This window comes from Paramormyrops kingsleyae, unplaced genomic scaffold (genome assembly GCF_048594095.1).
Source record: "Paramormyrops kingsleyae isolate MSU_618 unplaced genomic scaffold, PKINGS_0.4 ups39, whole genome shotgun sequence".
Taxonomy (NCBI): Eukaryota; Metazoa; Chordata; class Actinopteri; order Osteoglossiformes; family Mormyridae; genus Paramormyrops; species Paramormyrops kingsleyae.
This window is the reverse complement of record NW_027325977.1, coordinates 276,592-295,582: the sequence shown is the minus strand read 5'-3', so window position 1 is coordinate 295,582 and position 18,991 is coordinate 276,592. Positions and strand designations below refer to the sequence as shown.

Below are 18,991 nucleotides of genomic sequence, written 5' to 3'. Positions count from 1 at the left end.
TAATACAGTATGACTCACTATAAACACGCAAAAGTTTATTGTTGGATTAACTAATAGACAGGTTTTGATTGCTATACCCATAATCTTTATGAGTTCGTAGAACTGTTGGGGTTTACTGTGCACAATGAAACATATTAGTTCATTATAATGTTGCATACGTGTCTAATAATGCATTTAAATGATATAATGTGCTCTGTCTCTGTCCAAATAGCACACTTATTACATCTAGAAAACATTTCTTTTTCCATATGCACAAGGGTACATTTGCCATACCTTTGCCAGAAGTGGGCCAGAACCGCAAGCCATATAACTGTTTTTTAATAAAGTATTTAACATGTGGCCCATATCTGTTTTGTGACATTTGGGCCACATTTGTCTAACCACAAGTGGGCCACTTTTGGCATACATCTGTTTGCCGGTGCCGGAACTGGGCCAGCAGTGCCACACATTTGCCAGCATCCGCATGCTATCTGGGTATGGCTTGGGTATGGCCCACTTCTGGCAAATGTATGGCAAATGTGCACTTGTGCTTATGGAAAAAGAAATGTTTTCTAGATGTATTAAGTGTGCTATTTGGACAGAGACAGAGCACATTACATCATTTAAACAGTTATGCAACATTATAATGAACTAATATGTTTCATTGTACTAGCTGCATTATTTTAGGGCCAACAGGCACTTAACATTGTTTTTCCATAGTTGCTCACTGCATCAAATAAATTGTAATAGGACCAATAAAATTATTATAATGGAATCTATAAGGAAGGGTGGTTGGTTGGTTGTTTTAATTAAATTGGCCTGTCAACAAATGAACTGTACAATGATTTTTGAAGCATCTCAATACCTCTGGTAAAGTATTTCCTCTTTATGCAACTGGGAATGGGACTACTTCCAGCAAAATACTTTCCCAGTGGTAGGTGTCAGTTGCAAGCGCGCTGCTCGTTACTGATTGGTCGCTGAAAGTTACAGTTGGAGATGGGCGGGGAAAATAGAAACCGCGGGCAAGTATTTTTTGTGGAGAAAACATTTCTGAAACGGTTTATTGAATGCGGTAAGTATTGTTCATCATAATTATATTTATTCATTTTAACACAGATACTTGTGTTTCGCTTAAGTTTAGTGTTTTTAAAATGTACATACGTGAACAAAGATTTTTGGAGATGTAAAAAAACGAGTTTAAAATCCGCGCCAGTATGAATAGGTTTTTCCCCCGTCTCTAATTCGACCAGGCTTGTCCCTACAAAATGTTGTCCCGCTTATTTGCTAGCCATTTAGCCTGTCAATTTAGGTAGGTGTACGTAGTTTTGGAATGATTTTTTTTCCGTTGATGACTATTATTGCAAGTCTAATGTTCCCAAGTTGCCCATACCGAGGTAAAGTCAGTGTATAATATTCAACAATCATTTGACTTTCAAATCCTATACGCACTTCAAACATTAGTGGGTAATAAATTAGATGTATCGATTGTGAAGGAGACGACTATCCCAGCTGACTCATAAGTCTCCGAGAGCTGTTAACACTAAACAGAATATTTTGAATTATATCTGAGTAAGTCGATAGTATGGATTTGTGTCCTTTCCACCATGGCGCTGTCATTTATGGATGGGTATTGCAGCGGACTTGATATTGCAAGATTAGGAAAATATATTTAAGCAGGTTCTGCTGCCGCTGAATAAGTGGCGGAATTTCTTCAGTAATGCCCTGTATCGAGCATTTATCCGGGATCAGACACAGCCAAACACCTTGAGCAGATCGGCGTTAGTCCCATCTACTAACCTTGAAGACCCGCAGTGACCGATTAAATTAATTCATGATCTGCTGCGCACTTCGTTTCTGCACTTCATGAATTAATGAGTGCGTTCGACTTCATACAGCCGTTTACAGCGCTGGCTTAAAGTAATGCATCAAGGTTATATTATTTTTGTCCGACTTAAGACGGCCGTTTAATTGTTAATTAAACACTGGCGTATCTGAAAGATAATGGCCTAATATTACAATTTGGTTTCATTTTAGGTGCTGTCCGACGCAATAGGTTGACTGCTAATGCAACTGACCAGGAAATTGAGGCCTGCATTAAGAGATGACTTCACTTGGCGATGGACAGGGAAGGAGGGAGAAAACGGAGACTGGAAAGATACAACTGTCAATAATTCTTAAAAGCTTAAATTTGTAGTGAACAAAGCTTGAATATAGTGTTCAAGGGTTGAATTTATATTGAGTTGCCTGACATTTTTGTTTTTTTGAGTTTGAATTGCCAGTTCAACAATGGAAATTCAATGTGTTGTATCTCAATGCTAATATTTGTTAATGCAATTGTTTAAAATAAAAATCCTTGAAGACATTGGACTTTTGTTATTTTTAAATGCATTTGAAGCCTGATCAGGGACTGTATGCAGTTCCTGTTGAAAAATAGCCCTTATGAGGTTAACATCTGTGAGGTTCATAAACCAGTAGTGGGCCACAATAGGGCCAGATCTCAGACAGAGCCTGGCCACTTGTGGCTAACATAAGGCCCAGTTCTGGCCCAGATGTTAACCTGATGCGGCAACCGAGAGCGGTCCGCTCAATCGCCGTCATTCCATGCAGTATGTGGGCCAGATCCGGGCCAGATCTCAGACAGAGCCTGGCCACTTGTGGCTAACATAAGGCCCAGCTCTGGCCCAGATGTGAACCTGATGCGGCAACCGAGAGCGGTCCGCCCAATCGCCGTCATTCCATGCGGTATGTGGGCCAGATGAAAGTGCGTGATGTGGGCCACATCCGGGCCAGAAAGATTTTGCTATCTGGGGAATATTCCTCCCCGTGGGGAAATTGTCTTTTGTCTGTCCTATCTTGCTCTCAGTGAGACTTTCAGACGATCAACAATCTTGGGGGTCATTGCACAGGATCCTAACATTTAACATAAAAACTGAGCAGAAATATATTGATTTTTAGTTTTATTTCTACCTGTCTGTCACGCCCCGCTCCGTCCGATCCTAATGTGTGCCACGCCCACCTCGTTACCTCCTGTTTCTGCCTGATTGTTCCCACCTGTTGCTCGTTACCTTTAGCTTGTCTTTTGTATTTAGTCCTCGTCTGAGTCAGTCTTCCCCAGACTTGTCATTGATGTTTGCTGTCGTACTTCCCCGGTCCTGTTACCCGAATAAATCCCCGTTTTACCCTGCTTCCTGGCTCCGATCGCCTGTTTTCCGGCTCGCTTGCCCCGCGACCGTGACACTGTCAATGACTCAAAAATATAAATCTGTATACTTATATTTTTAAATTATATTTATTTTTATATTTGTTTTTCCACCTTTCATAAGAAATAGCAAATACACCAAATTTAATGATCTGTTTGTTGCATTTTTTATATCTGATAATACTTAGTTATTCATTTGTATCACTCAGTTTAACTGAAGATCTTATCTACATATCTACATTTGTCGTGCTATGCATGTTCTGCCTGTGTCTATGTGGGTGTCCTCCAGGTGAACTGGTGTCCACAGTGTATGAGTGGCTGCTCTGTGATGGACTGGCGTCCCATCCAGGGTGTCCCTAGTGCTGGAGGACACACCTTGGCTTGATCTGTGCACGATCCCCTGGACTCAGACCATCTGTACACAGCACTTGGTCAAACCTGGCCCCTGTTGGTCACACCCATTCCCCTCAGACAGATGGAGGTTTCTGTTTGCTGTGTTGGGGTCTAGGAGGAGCTCATAGGAATTTGATGGAGGAGAAGATCAGGAGGTGATGTTTTGATGTCATTCACTCCTTACATTAAACAGTGTGCACTTTAAAAAAAAATGTAAGGCTTTGAAATGTACAGTTGAGTTCGATTTTAATTTTCAATAAAGATTTCTATCCTATACTGTATAATAGCCTTTGTTACAATGAAAGGAAAACAGACTTTAGAGGAATTAGTTTGTCAAAAGCCATATATTGTTTTCCTGTTCATTATACAGCCATGGCCAAAAGTTTTGAGAATTACACAAATATTGATTTTCACAAAGTATGCTGTCTCAATTTTTATAATGCCAATTTGCATATACTCCAGAATGTTATGAAGAGTGATCAGATGAATTGCAATTAATTGCAAAGTCCCTCTTTCCCATGAAAATTAACTTAATCCCAACAAAACACTTAATCCACTGCTTTTCAGCCCTGCCACAAAAGGACCTGCTGACATCATTTCAGTGATTCTCTTGATAACAGAGGTGAGAGTGTTGACGAGGACAAGGCTGAAGATCACTCCGATTGAATTAGAATAGCAGAGTGGATGCTTTAAAATGAGGGTGGTGCTTGACATCATTGTTCTTCCTCTGTTAACCATGGTTTCCTGCAAGGAAACACATGCAGTCATCACTGCTTTGCACAAAAAGGGCTTCACAGGCAAGGATGTTGCTGCTAGTAAGATTGCACCACAATTAACTATTTATCGGGTCATCAAGAACTTCGAGGAGAGAGGTTTAATTGTTGTGAAGAAAGCTTCAGGGCACCCAAGAAAGTCCAGCAAGTGCCAGGACAGTCTCCTAAATTTGATTCAGCTGTGGCATCGGGGCACCACCAGTGCAGAGCTTGCTCAGGAATGGCAGCAGGCAGGTGTGAGTGCGTCTGCATGCACAGTGAGGCGAAGATTTTTGGAGGATGGCCTGGTGTCAAGAAGGGCAGCAAAGAAACCACCAGGTTTGGACTGCTGAGGACTGGGGTAAAGTCATTTTCTCTGATGAATTCCCTTTCCGATTGTTTGGGGCATCTGGAAATGAAATCTGTAGAAGAAAAGGTGAGCGCTACCATCAGTCCCGTGTCATGCCAACAGTAAAGCATCCTGAGACTATTCATATGTGGGGGTGCTTCTCAGCCAAGGGAGTGGGCTCACTCACAATTTTGCCTAAGAACACAGCCATGAATAAAGAATGGTACCAAAACATCCTCTGAGAGCAACTTCTCCCAACTATCCAAGAACAAGTTGGTGACGAACAATGCTTTTTCCAGCATGATGGAGCACCGTGCCATAAGGCAAAAGTGATAACTAAGTGGCTCGGGGAACAAAACATCAACATTTTGGGTCCATGGCCAGGAAACTCCCCAGACCTTAATCCCATTGAGAACTTGTGGTCAATCCTCAAGAGGCGGGTGGACAAACAAAAACCAATCATTGATTATGCAAGAGTGGGCAGCCATCAGTCAGAATTTGGCCCAGAAGTTGATTGACAGCATGTCAGGGTGAATTGTAGAGGTCTTGAAAAAGAAGGGCCAACACTGCAAATATTGGCTCTTGGCTCTTAATGTAATTGTCAATAAAAGCCTTTGACACTTGTGAAATGCTTGTAATTACACTTCAGTATACCACAGATACATCTGACAAAAATATCTACATCCACTGAAGCAGCAAACTTTGTGGAAACAAATACTTGAGTCATTCTCACAACTGTATGTTTACCTGTTCATATTCATATGGTCATATTATCAACATGACTACTCCAGAGACTAACATGATGAGCAAAATAATATTAAACCCCAGTAGTTCCACTGCAAATAGATTCAAAGGCTCCTGACATAAATAGCTCATGTAAATGTGAAAGGCCAGGAGGCAGCGGGAGAGAGAAAGAGAAGCTCCACTAGCAGAAGAAACTAAACACAAACACAACACCTTGTGTTTCATCTGAATTCTCTGCTGAAATTTCCTCTGTGTTTCTCCCATTTGTTTCTACAGATGGGAAAATAAGCAAGGTCCATAAACACATGGTTTGGGGAGTCTGGTGTGGAAGAACTTGACTGGTCCACACAGAGCCCGAGCCTCAGCCCCATCAAACACCTTTGGGATGAACTAGAATTGAGACAGTGAGGCAGGACTTCACATCCAACATCAGTGCCTGACCTCACAAATGCTCTTCTGGAGGAATGGGCAAAAATTCCCACAGACACTCTCCAGAATCTTGTGAAAAGCCTTCCCAGAAGAATGGCAGCTGTTACAGTTGCAAAGGGTGGATGAACTCTATATTGATGCCTATGGATTTAGAATGGGATGTCATAAAATTTCCTGTAGGTATAATGGCCAGGTGTCCCATTACTTTTAGTCAAATACCGTAAGTCTATGTGAATGTGAGTATGTCTGCTTGACGGCACAGAGATCATGTCTGCTTATGTAAAGGATGGGGAAACAGATAAATCCTGTAAGGTAACATTCTTAAGGTGAGCATGAATTCCAAAACAGTTCTTGAAAATGATGCTCATAACATTCCTAAAAGTATTCAATTCAATTAAGTTCAATTTATTTTTATATAGTGCCTTTCACAACAGAGTCGCCCCAAGGCGCATTACATGAGTGTGTTATGATACAGTGCAACATCATAATGAGAGAGCAGTGCAACAACAGGGAAGTGGAGAGACAAAGAAATAAATAAAGCCAGATGACAGTGGAGGACAGAGCATGTGAGCGGAGTGGAGCAGTGAAAATTTCTGCTCCTCGCTCACGAGGCTGTTGGCCCCACCCGCTCCTCCGCTCTAATTCGCACTAAAGCTGTTCCGCTCAACTTCGCTCCACTAAAATTTCCTCCCGTTCCTGTCAAATCGCTCCACGCTCGCTCCAATTTAAAAGAGGGACAAATAATCTTAAACCGAAACCTTATACAACGGACAGGTTTGGCAATGGCATTCCACACAACAAATAGGCTTAAGCAATCAGTGGGCTTAATAAAGAATATACAGGCTAAGCATCCACGTTTTAAATTCCTCAGTTTTTTTTCTGTTGATGCTGCTGTGTCTCTATAAAATAAAATTTCACTGACAGCTTAACGTGAATTTAAAAAAAACCCTATTAGACCTACTTTGAATGACAAAACTAATTTATTTGATTACCAGTATTTACTTTATAGGCTTTTATACTTTTATTTACTTTATAGACTTGATATGCTACAACCATATAAAACTTGCTCACGTTTTGCTCTGGACTCTGTGTGTTCGCGTAGCACGCTCTCATGTTTCCGAGAAAGGTCTTTTTAGGTTCCAAAGTGAATCTTTACTCACTGAAACAGTTTCACCACATTGTTGCTCTTGCCCTACATTATTGTCATCTATACGTTTGGTAGGAGTAGTACACTTGTATGATCTATCAGTTTCCTTTGTGAAATACTTTGCGAATTCCATCTCGGCCAATTTGTGTAACAGTCTTGATAATTGTACAGATGAATTCTGGGTAGATTTGGGCACGCCTCAGAGTCGTAGTGTGAGTGGTATCGGAGCGAAATTGGAGCGAGAGCGACCGCTCCAACTTTAATTAAAAAACCACTCCGCACTCTGACCAAATTCCGCCCGCTCCGCTCCTCGCTCACGTTCCACTCCGTTCCGCTCACATGCTCGGGTGGAGGAGAGGAACCAAAAACTCCCAAGTAGGGAGTGGGGGTCCAAGATCAACTGGCTGCCCAACTCCCAAAGGCATGCTAACATTATAGGAACAAAAGTGACAAGGCGTAGACTATAACCAAGACATGCCAAAGTCCATCAAATCAGTTGATTCTCCGCGCTGGACTGATTGAAATCTGCACCTATGATGTTACATTTCATCGGTCACATCCACAATGTCATGGGACTGAACCAGGACTCCAGCTCAGATGTTTCCCATCCCAGGCACCATCCGGACATGTGGGAAAGAAGACAGAGAGCATGGGTGGTCAGAACATACGTTGACACATTAGTGGACAAGCATAGTAGATAAAAATGGCTGTACAGCAGCATCAGCAGCCATAGTTATGGTGCGTTCAATGTTAAGTCGTGGGTAAGGTAAACTGAAGATTTAAAGACAGACTGATTTTTCATCCTGAACATAGCCTGGCAAACCATTCCATAATATAGGGGCCCTGTAGCAGAATGCTTTACCACCAACTGTCTATTTATTTGTGGAACAACAAGGAATCCTTTTCTTTTATCTGTGATTGTGGGGAGGTGTGGGGTCTCAACGTGTAACCTCTAGCTCTGGGCTTGTTTCCTGTCCCACCTACTCTGTGTGTGAACTTTGCATGTTCTCCCAATGTGGGTTTTCTCCTTGTCCATCAGGGACTTAAAACATGTGGTCAGCTGATTGGGATCTCTAAGCTGTCCTTAGTGTGTGATTGTGTGTGTGAGTGTGAGTGTGTGCTCTGCTATAAACTAGTATCCTATCCATTGTGCCCCCTGTCCTTAGTGTGTGATTGTGTGTGTGAGTGTGTGCTCTGCTATAAACTAGTATCCTATCCATTGTGTCCCCTGTCCTTAGTGTGTGATTGTGTGTGTGAGTGTGTGCTCTGCTATAAACTAGTATCCTATCCATCGTGCCCCCCACCCTGTGCTACCTGGGACAGACTCCAGGCTCCCCACCCCCCTGTATAGGATAAGCAGTAATTGTCACACCAGCGGCTGCAAGCGATCAAAGCCATGCCCCCCTTCGCTATGCCACGCCCACCTTCATTATTTAAAACCCCGCACAGCCGTCATTCCGTGTGAGGTATTGTAGCATGCAATCTCCGAGCGACTTTCTCCTTTGTCTGTGTTTCAGCTCCGATCTGCCCGACTCTCCCTGCTCCCGATTCCTGCGCCTCCAGACCCGTCCCACTCCCGTCTGCCCCAGCCCTGATCTACCCTCGTGTTTTCTCCCTGTGTGCCCTGTCTGCGTCTTCGGACGGACCTCCCGGCTCTACGACCTAACGGCACCGGACCCGACAACAATCACGGATTCCCCCTTGGCTTTGGCATTTCGGACAGGACGGATTCTGGTCTTGACCCTGCTCGTGACTTGGATTTCCCTCTGGTTTGCCCCAGTAAAGGACTTTCAGACCCTGCCTGAGAGTTCTGTCGTGACAGTAATGGAGGACGGATCCACACTGTTTCATAGAAAGGGCTCCAGCTCCCTTCAGGACTTCAGACCAACTGATCTCACTTCATTAGTTTTTTGTGTACAAAAATAGTTGGTTGTTTCACACTTTTCAGCAAGAAGGGCGTGTTCCAGTGTAACACTGCTGATTCCTGCCTCAGAACCAACCTATTACATACTATACAAAGGGAGGAACATTTCAGGGTGGTGTAAAGAGAAATACACCATTACTTCACATAGCAAAGAATATTTACTATTGTTACAAGGTAAGCATATGACCCCAGCAAATGTACAGATAAATAAGGAAGTAACAATAACTTAAGAAAACTGGTGTTGAGATGGATAGCCATGCAACTGAGATGAATAGCACAGTCCAAAGTGGTAGTAGTTGCTACAATAATCCACAATAACTAAAAGGTGTTAATTTAGTCTGGAACTGGTTGGAAAAGGCCCCATCAGGTCTATGCCAAGCAGGTAACCAGGTTCGACTACAGGAGTTGACTGAAGATGCCCAGAAAGCTTTGTGATTCGGGGTTTGTACTGTTGACAGGTAGTGCATAGTTTGCAATACTTCCATATGTCTTTGCGTATATCTGGCCAGTAAGCGTAACTGAGGAGTCTGAGCAAGGTCTTCATCCTCCCAAAATGTCCACTGAGGGGGTTATGATGGCCATAGTGAAGAAACTTCTCTCTTACAGAGGTTGGAACAACTACTTGAAGAGTCTGTCCTTTTTGTTGGTTAGGTACCGATCTGAAGAGGTAACCATTTTGGATAATGTACTGAATACGATGTCTAGTTTCAGGAGATGATTGTGCCTCCTGCCATAAGGATTGCATCGCAGAATCTTTCAGTTGAGCAGTACCAATCTCATCCCAGTCTACTGGAAGATCACTAAGAGCAGACACATCCTGACACACTGCCAGCTTATGCTCATCTAAGTTAGTAATGAAACCTCTAGATAACATATCTGGGACTACATTGCAGCGCCCTTTATGATGTTCCACTGTAAAATCAAACTCTTGCAACTGGATAGTCCAATGTGCCAGACTTAAAGAAGGCTTTGGGTGATTAAAAACCCAGGTCAAAGCAGCATGATCTGTTACTACTGTAGGGGAACCGTCCACTGGCCCAATGGCGGAATCCAATTGGACAGCCGAAGGCTTGAAATGCGTGTGGATCCTTCCGAGCGCTCCTGTAAAGTTACTTACCTGTTTTAGGTAAAGACCGAATTATATCTGACTCCAATTTAATTAAAGATCTTTATGGCAATTTTAGTCATGACATTTCTGTTATTTAGATTACTCCTGGGCTGTGCCTTCTATTGCTGAACTCCCATTAATCCCGTACAGTCGGGCACACCGGATTCACCTCGGCCGATAGGGCGATCCGTGGATCTGCTATGTAGGTTTAGAAGTTGGGAAATCACTACAATGTAATACAGTGCCAGCCTAGATACCTGTCAGGACCCGGTGACCCATAACGCCTCAGAGGCTCAGCTGACATTTGGCAAATCTGAGCTAGTGAGGGCCACAGAGGTTAAGCCGATGTTTGCCGTAACTCAGCGTGTGCACGCCTCAGAGGCTGAGCCGGACTTTGCCGTAACTCAACATGTGCGCGCCTCAGAGGCTGAGCCGGTCTTTTACCGTAACTCAGTGTATGCGTGCCTCAGAGGCTGGGCCGGTATTCACCGTAACTCAACTTGGGCAGCCGCATTGGGTCTCGGAAAAACGGGGTCGAGTCAGAGGCTGCAAGAGAGTGTTAGAATAACCCCAGTCTCTGAGAAACATGCAGAGGTTGGCAAAGTCAGACAGCCAAGAAGTATTTAAAACACAGTTTATTCGCAATTAATATACATCACATCAATTTGACCAAATATAACACTACAGTAATTTTAACATGTGACCACAAGTCCTAGACTATCTAATCCAATCAAAAGTATACAACAATTCCATACCTCAGCTGAGTAACTGCAGGAAATATCTGATCACAGATGAAGATTCATGCAGCACTATGTGGGAGCTCTGATTACAGAGTGACTCCCCGTGCTACTCTGGAGCTCTTCCTTAAGTATTCCAAACCAAGTGACAGACTGTATCAAAGGTTGTGATTGATTATTTTAGGGCCTGCTCTGATCTTGTGTGTGTGTCCTGGAGAACTGTTGATCTTATCAATTCTCAGACCATCAGCCAATCAAATTGTTTTAGGAGGAATGTGACAATTCCCTTTGTTCTACCAGGTGATAAGATCCTCCACTTTGGTGGGTTTATTCTTACATTCTATATTTCTCTTAAGTGAAAACACGCCGCTTTAAGGTTGAGAGTATTGTGCCGGTCATACTGTGACCATTCAAACGAGACCAAACATGGGTGTATGTGTCCCTAATGTTAGTCTGGGGTAATATCTCCTGTGTTGGTGTGAGTTAGTGAGTGTAGGATGCATCTGTGTCTTGATGCAGCCAGGCCTTGTCGCTGGAATTTGGCTGCGGGGTTCTGGCAGCCCAGTGGGGGTGAGGTGTCCCTTTTGATGTGGTGATCAGGTGATTTGGGTCCAGTCTTGTCGGAGCCGGTGGACCTTTGCACAGGACACTGGGTGGAGCATTACAGGCTTGCCAGAGCTCAGACCGACAGGGCCTGTAAGGCCTCCAGCCTTACACTACTGAAAAATGTCTGCCTTCTAAGTAGGGTCTCCACTTTTCAACAGCCCATACGACTGCCAAACACTCTTTCTCTGATATTGAATACTTTCTCTCAGCATTAGTAAGAAGGCGTGAGACATATGCTATGACTTGTTTTTTTCCTTTTTTCTCTTTTAATCCTTCTTTGGCATCAAGTTAGACCTTGAATGAGTTATTAAAATCAGGTGCGCTCAAAACTGGATCTTGTTGCAATGCAGTCTTGAAATCTTCAAATGCTGTTTGGCATGTGTTGGAGTCTGAGCTCCGCCGGGTCCGTTGATGAGAAGACATTCACTGCACAGTCGAGGAGTAGTTGCAAGTCACCAGTTGATTCTCTGACAGATTGCAATCCGGGAGCAACCATCTGACATACATTCAGCATGTACAGGAAGAAGCTCAATCCATAAATATCGGGGCTGTCCCTTTATAGGCCTTTTAAGATCCAGGGTGCTAAAAACAACCGCATCATGTAAGGATTCAAGAATATCTTGAATATGTGGCATTGGATAGTCATCTAGATGAGTGTTAGCATTTAAGGCTGTATAATCTACACAAAACCTTAAACCTCTGTCCTTCTTAGGTACAATTACCACAGGAGAAGCCCAGGGAGAAATGGAAGGACGTATGATGCCCTTATGTAACATTTGCTGCACTTCTTGGTCAATAAATTTCTGTCGTTCAGGGGATACTCGATAAGCACGCTTACGTACAGATAGGTAATCTATAGTGGCAATTTGGTGTTGTATTACAATGGCATGACTAAGCGAGTCAGTGCAAACCTCAGGCCAAGCAAGCAGAAGATACTCCAGTTGCGTCTTAGTTTTAACGTCAACTTCTGCTCATTCCACTAGACCCTTAAGGTGACTCGGGGTATTTGTAGACAATGGTCGTGCTAAAAAAAGTGAAAGCTGAGGTATGGATGAAGATTCATGCTGGATAGGAAAAGGATAAGAGTCGCTCCCTCCAGTAAGAGGTAGATTATAGGAGGCTTGGCTAAAATTAAGTCAGACCCGACTAAAAAAGAAAGTCAAGCCCAGGTATTATATGGAGATCTTGGTCATTCATGATGTATAATGAAAGGGGGGACATTTGTCTGTACACCTGACAGGTCCAATCAACTTTGCCAAGGGCTGTGCAAAGCTGTCCATTGGCTAGTTTGAAGGCTTGTCCAGAACTGGAACTCCATTTTTCTTCCTTTGTTTTCAGTCATTCCCAACAAAGTCAAAGTGAATTTTATTGTCATCTCAGCAATATACATGTATAGAGCGAGACGAGACAATGTGGCTCCAGTTCTTACAGGGGAAGTAAAGAATGTGCAATTTAGTTATAGGAGGTATTCAGAATGTGCAAATATTACAGTGGCAGACAAGTAGAAAAATTGTAATTGCAATGCTGAAATGTAGTTATGCATGCATTATAGTGCAACTGAATAGCAGAGGTTTCAATATAAATATGAATATTCTGACAGAAGAAAATACAGTACCTAGGCATTTTGCAAATGCAGTTTGGCATGGATGTGTTTTGTGCATTGTGATGTGTATAAAGTGCATAAGTGCAAGTAAGGTAGAGTCACATTCACAGTTCAGGTGTGTTGGTTGGGAGTGGGAGAACAGGTACGGTAGCATGTTAATGAGTCTAATGGCATGTGGGAAAAAGCTCTCGCAGTCTGGTTGATCGGGCTTTGATGCTGGGGTATCATCTGCCAGATGGGAGCAGCATGAAGAGTCCATGTGAGGGGTAGGAGGAGTCCTGCAGGAGGCCTTTCTAATACAGCGCTTATGGAAGATCTCCTGCAGTGAGGTGAGAGATGTTCCAATGATGTTACCAGCCGCTTTGACAATCCTCTGCAGGCTCTTTCTGTCAGCAGCACTGGCACTGCCGAACCAGACAGAGATGCAGCTGGTCAGGACGCTCTCTATGGTGCCCCTGTAGAACACGGTGAGAATGAGGGGAGGTAGGTTGGCCCGCTTCAGTCGTCTCAGGAAATGAAGACGTTGCTGAGCCTTTGTGATGATGGAGGCGATGTTGCTGGTCCAGTTGAGGTCATCTGAGATGTGTACTCCCAGAAACTTGGTGTTCTTTACTGTCTCTACCGGGGAGCCGTTGAAGCTGAGTGGCTTGTGGGCAGAGTGATTCCTCCTGAAATCGACAATCATTTCCTTCGTCTTGCCCACATTCAGTGACAGGTTGTTCTCACAGCACCAGACAGCCAGCTGCTGAACCTCATATCTGTATGCTGTTTCGTCGTTGTGGCTGATGAGCCTAACCAAAGTCATGTCATCAGCTAACTTGATGATGTGGTTGGCAGTGCAGTCCTCAGTAGTGGACTGAGAACACACCCCTGTGGCACGCCTGTGCTCAGTCTGATGGTGCTGGAAATTTTGTCACCAATACGGACGGACTGAGGCCTCTCTGACAGAACGTCCAGGATCCAGTTACACAGAGAGGTAGCTCAGTCCCAGCTCGTTCAGTTTCCTGCTGAGCCTTTAGGGGATGATGGTGTCGAATGCTGAGCTGAAGTCTATGAACAGCATTCTAACATAAGTGTCTCTCTTCTCCAGGTGAGATAGGGAGAGGTGAAGGGCAGAGAATTTGGCATCTTCAGTCGACCTGTTTGATCGATATGCAAACTGTAGCAGGTCCAGTGAGTGGGGGAGGCTGTTTTTAATGTGCACCATGACGAGTCTCTCAAAGCACTTCATGATGACGGAGGTTAGTGTGACAGGGTGGTAGTCGTTCAGGCAGGTCACTGAAGATTTCTTTGGCACTGGGATGATGGTGGTGGACTTGAAGCACATTGGGATGATCATCTGGCTCAGTGATGTGTTGAAGATGTCTGTGAAGACCTCAGCCAGCTGATCGGCACAGTCTCTGAGCACGCGAACAGGAATATTGTCTGGTCTAGCAGTCTTCTGTGGGTTGACTTTGGTCAAAGTTCTCCTCACATCAGCTGTAGGCAGACAGATAACCTGGTCGGTGGTGGGAGGCCTGGCTTTCCTCACAGGCTCTTTGTTCAGCGCATCAGACCATGTGTAGAACTCATTCAGGTCCTCAGGCAGTGTGACGTCCCCGTCACTGCCGCTTAACGCAGGCTTGTGCTGAGTGACAGCCTGAGTGACCTGTCATAAGCTGTGTGTCTTTAGTGGTGTGGAAGTAGCTCTTTTAAGAGTGTAAGAGTGAGAGTAAGAGTGCACCCTTTTTTGGGCATGAAATATAGGTTTTGAAATATATAAATAAACAGATTCAAAGGCTCCTGACATACATGTGAAAGGCCAGGAGGCAGCGGGAGAGAGAAAGAGAAGCTCCACTAACAGAAGAAAATGAAACACAATAAAACACACTCCACCTCATACAGGGAGAGAGAAGAGTGTGTGTGAACAGACTCACATTGTAAGAATTCTGCTCTGGTTCTGGGTACTAATACCAATACCAGCTGTTATCTTCTCTTCAGGTTCATACTCACTGTGATTGAGGCCACAGCCTCTCTCAGCTCCTGCAGCTCCTTCTCTCTCACTTCAATTCTCTGCTGAAATTCCATCTGGGTTTCACCCATATCTTTCTACATGTAGCAAAAAGATGATGAAATGAGTTTGTTTTATTGAAGGTGATCATATTCTTTAATCATCCACTGCAGGATGGAGCCCAGCCTTGGGCCCTATGCTGCCTGGGAAAGGCTCCAGGTCCCCATGACCCTGACCGGGATAAATGGTTAGGAGATTCTCCTCTGCCCTCTCTCATTAACAAGGTGTCTTCTCTCACAGACCTGCCACAGTCTGGCTGTTTTATGTTTACTGCACCATCCTCAGTAAACTCTACACACTGTAGTGTGTGAAAATCCCAGGATGGTGGCGATTTCTGAGATGCTGGAAGCACCATGTTTGACGCTAACAATCGCATCATATTTAAAACCTCTTAGCTCACACATCTCAGCCATTCAGATGCTCAGCCAGATAATAAGTGATCCTCTTCACCCTGTTTGCTTGCTGCATGCATTCAACTGTAGCCACAGGATTCACTGTTTGATGGAGTTTTCGGTAGAAAATTTGAACTTTTTATACTTTATAGTAACATCATGACCCAGGTTTGCACCATTTAGAACACAGACTCTGATATAAGTTAAGGTGCTAAAACTTCTCTTTAATCAGTTATAGGATATATTCAGTAACACATTTCTTTACCAAACCAGACTTGATCTCTGCATCTTTAAAGCAGAAATGCTCACGAGTTAAGACAAAAAAGCTATAACTTAATAAAATTCATAATTTATATTAGAGAGTTTCTGGCCTGACCTGTATCTCCGCCCTTTCTGCAGCAGCTGCTATTGTATCATGGTCTCTGTGTTCAAACGTCTTACAGGAATAACAGATGCACTGCTGGTCAGTACGGCAGTAGCTCTCCAGGGGTTTGTCATGGATGGAACAGACCTTGTCGGGCAGATGTCCAGTAGGATCAGCCAGCTTGTGCTTCTGAAAAGCTGGAGACTCATAGTGAGGCTGGAGGTGAGTTTCACAGTAAGAGGCCAGACACACCAGGCAGAACTTGACTGCTCTGCATTTTCTCCCAGTACAGAAATCACACTCCACATCTCCAGGTCCAGCATAATGGTCAGCAGTAGTTGCTGCTTGTAGTCCAGTCTGCTTCAGTTTCTCCACCACTTCAGCCAGTATGGTGTTTCTGCCCAGAACAGGTCTGGGTGTGAAGGTCTCTCTGCACTGGGGGCAGCTGTAAACTTCAAGATGGTCCTCCTGATCCCAGTAGCTCTTAATGCATCTCATACAGTAACTGTGTCCACAGGGAATATTCACCGGATCCTTCAGTAGATCCAGACAGATCGAACAGCTTAACTGGTTCTGATTCCCTGTAATACTGGCTTCTGCCATTTTACCACGAACACTGATAGGATTCAGTTTAGTTTTCTCTCAGTTTTCTGTGTGTGAGAGTGGGAGAAGCTTCCTGCTTCTCAGGCTGCAGTAGGTGTGGTTTTAGACTGAGGCCAGACTGAGAAGAGCAGTTAGATCAAACTCCACCTTCGTGTCTTAGGAAGGAGAGTCAGGTGACCAGGTTCAGAATGACTATTAATTTGCCACCAGAAAGCTTCCCAGGATGTAACTATGTAAATTTATTTTAGATAGTACTAAGTTAAAATATCAACTACACACCTAAAGTAGCAAGACCAGCTTCAGTTAAGCCCAGAAAAAGAATGATAAAATACTGGATAAAATATCCAACAAATTTCAATAATCCCCTTATGAAGTATACAGTTATGGGACAGCACAGTATAGGAAGCACAGGGCACAGGGCAGGGACACCCTGGATGGGATGCCAGTCCATCACTGGGCACAGGGCAGGGACACCCTGGACGGGATGCCAGTCCATCACTGGGCACAGGGCAGGGACACCCTGGATGGGATGCCAGTCCATCACAGGGCACAGGGCAGGGACACCCTGGATGGGATGCCAGTCCATCACAGGGCACAGGGCAGGGACACCCTGGATGGGATGCCAGTCCATCACTGGGCACAGGGCAGGGACACCCTGGATGGGATGCCAGTCCATCACTGGGCACAGGGCAGGGACACCCTGGATGGGATGCCAGTCCATCACTGGGCAAACACTCACTCACATGCTGAGGACAATTTAGATACTAATTCACCAAGCTGCATGATCTTGGACTGGAGGAGGAAACCTGAGGAAACTCACAGGAACACGGGGAGAACATGCAAGCTGTACATGCAGAACCAGGAGTGGGAACCAGACCCACAAGCCTCCAGGTGTGGCTACAGCGCCACCTACCAAGTCACAGTGCTGTCTGACAGTGCACATGGTTTCAGGAAGGCACCACCTGTGTGCACCTGCAAGCAGTACACTCTCCCGTCACCTGGAGGCGCTGTTTCTCATTTACTTGTTGCCACCAATAATAATAAGTCGAGACAGGAGGTGCAGTTTGTATGGAATCTGTCCTACAGTGTTGAAGCTTTTGGGTCACGGCGCGCATTTGGACATTAAATCATCTGGACATTAAATCTTCAGTAACATGCAAAGAAATAACACAGCATGTCCTGGAGGAGCTGTACTGTGTGCTGCTGCCCTCCATATGAGTGCTGGACTTCACTGCACTGTAGGTATTCCAGTGAATGCTGCGTATTTCACTGTGTTTCTGTACCTGTACATATTTAACTTATTTGGGCCGGGATTTGATCACATTGTGTCGTGGTATTTTACATATAAATTGTCCTTTTCATGTAGGCCTATATGCATTTAGCCTGCGCTACCAAATAAGGACGTGCACAGAGCCCAATAATTGTATTTGCATCTCTATTTGTTAAGGCAGCTAAATTATTTGTATTTTTATTTGAATAAAAGTGGAAATAGGTGTAACAATCCAGTTTTTGTTTTTACTTCACTTCTAATTTTTGAATATTAAACTGTTAATATGTGTTATTCAATAATGTGTTTATGAAAACCATAAACCAATATTACATTTAAGTATTTGTAATTATTTTAATGAACGTTTATAACCATAAACATAATTGAAAAGAAAATAATAATAATTTAAAAAAAAAACACTCGGTTCTTAATCCACACTCAAACCAATAGACTGGACTCTAAACCAGGGTTTCCCAAACCTTTTCACCTGGGGACCCAAAAGGGAGATTTGTCATTTGCCTGGGACCCTAACCCATAATTTATGATGAAATACCATCACATCTTAACGATATAAAAACAAAACAAAAAAAAACGCACAAAGAACCAAAAGTTGAAGTATACAAACAATATTCTTTAAATATTTTCTTTAAAAAATGGTTTTAGTTTTATTATTTATATCTGTATTGCTGTTTAGGACAATTAAAGTTCCTCTCTAAAGACCCCTCCATCATTTTAGACAAAACAAAATGGTGGTGCAGTGGTTAGCAGTGTTGTCTCACACCTCTGGGATCTGGGTTTGAGTCTCTGTCTGGGTTCCATGTGTGTGGAGTCTGCATGTTCTCCCCATGTCATCATGGGTACTCTGGTTTCCCCCCACAGTCCAAAGAGGCTAATTGGGGTTACTAAATTGCCTGTAGGTGTGAATGGTGTATGATTGTGCCCTGTGATGGGCTGGTCCCCCATCCTGGCTGTTGAATTGGCTCTCGCCTCCCAATGACCCAATAGGATAAATGGTTGGATGAATGGTTTTGATCCGTCATATTTGAATATATATCGTAAATTCCTGTAGTGTTTTTCATGTTGCTATCGGTATGAAAAGTCCTTAAGACACACAGACACATACAGTTAATGCATCATTGACAGTAACTTAACCCTGAACTTTATCTTCCACTGTCAAAATCTTGTCTCTAAGTTATCCTCTTCTAACTGGAAAATAACTCTTTTGTCCTAATGATTTGGGGTGGACATTCTAAAACGCTTAATGTGAAAAAGCTTAATGTGGTTTAATGTACCAATAATCACCAAATTTCCCACAGACATATCTGGTCATAAAGACTTTAACCTG

The 18,991-nt window shown here is 43.7% G+C and overlaps 1 protein-coding gene across 1 annotated transcript; it reads right to left on the bottom strand.

The window, feature by feature from the left end:
- Nucleotides 1-13,985: 13,985 nt before the first annotated feature.
- LOC140586325 (uncharacterized) lies at nucleotides 13,986-16,887 on the bottom strand. The gene is made up of 3 exons (XM_072708126.1): nucleotides 15,789-16,887; nucleotides 14,963-15,058; nucleotides 13,986-14,597 (listed from the first exon to the last, which is right to left on the bottom strand). Exons 1-3 carry the CDS (start codon nucleotides 16,377-16,379, stop codon nucleotides 13,986-13,988), a joined length of 1,299 nt encoding a protein of 432 aa, XP_072564227.1. The 5' UTR covers nucleotides 16,380-16,887.
- Between the last annotated feature and the right edge of the window lie 2,104 nt (nucleotides 16,888-18,991).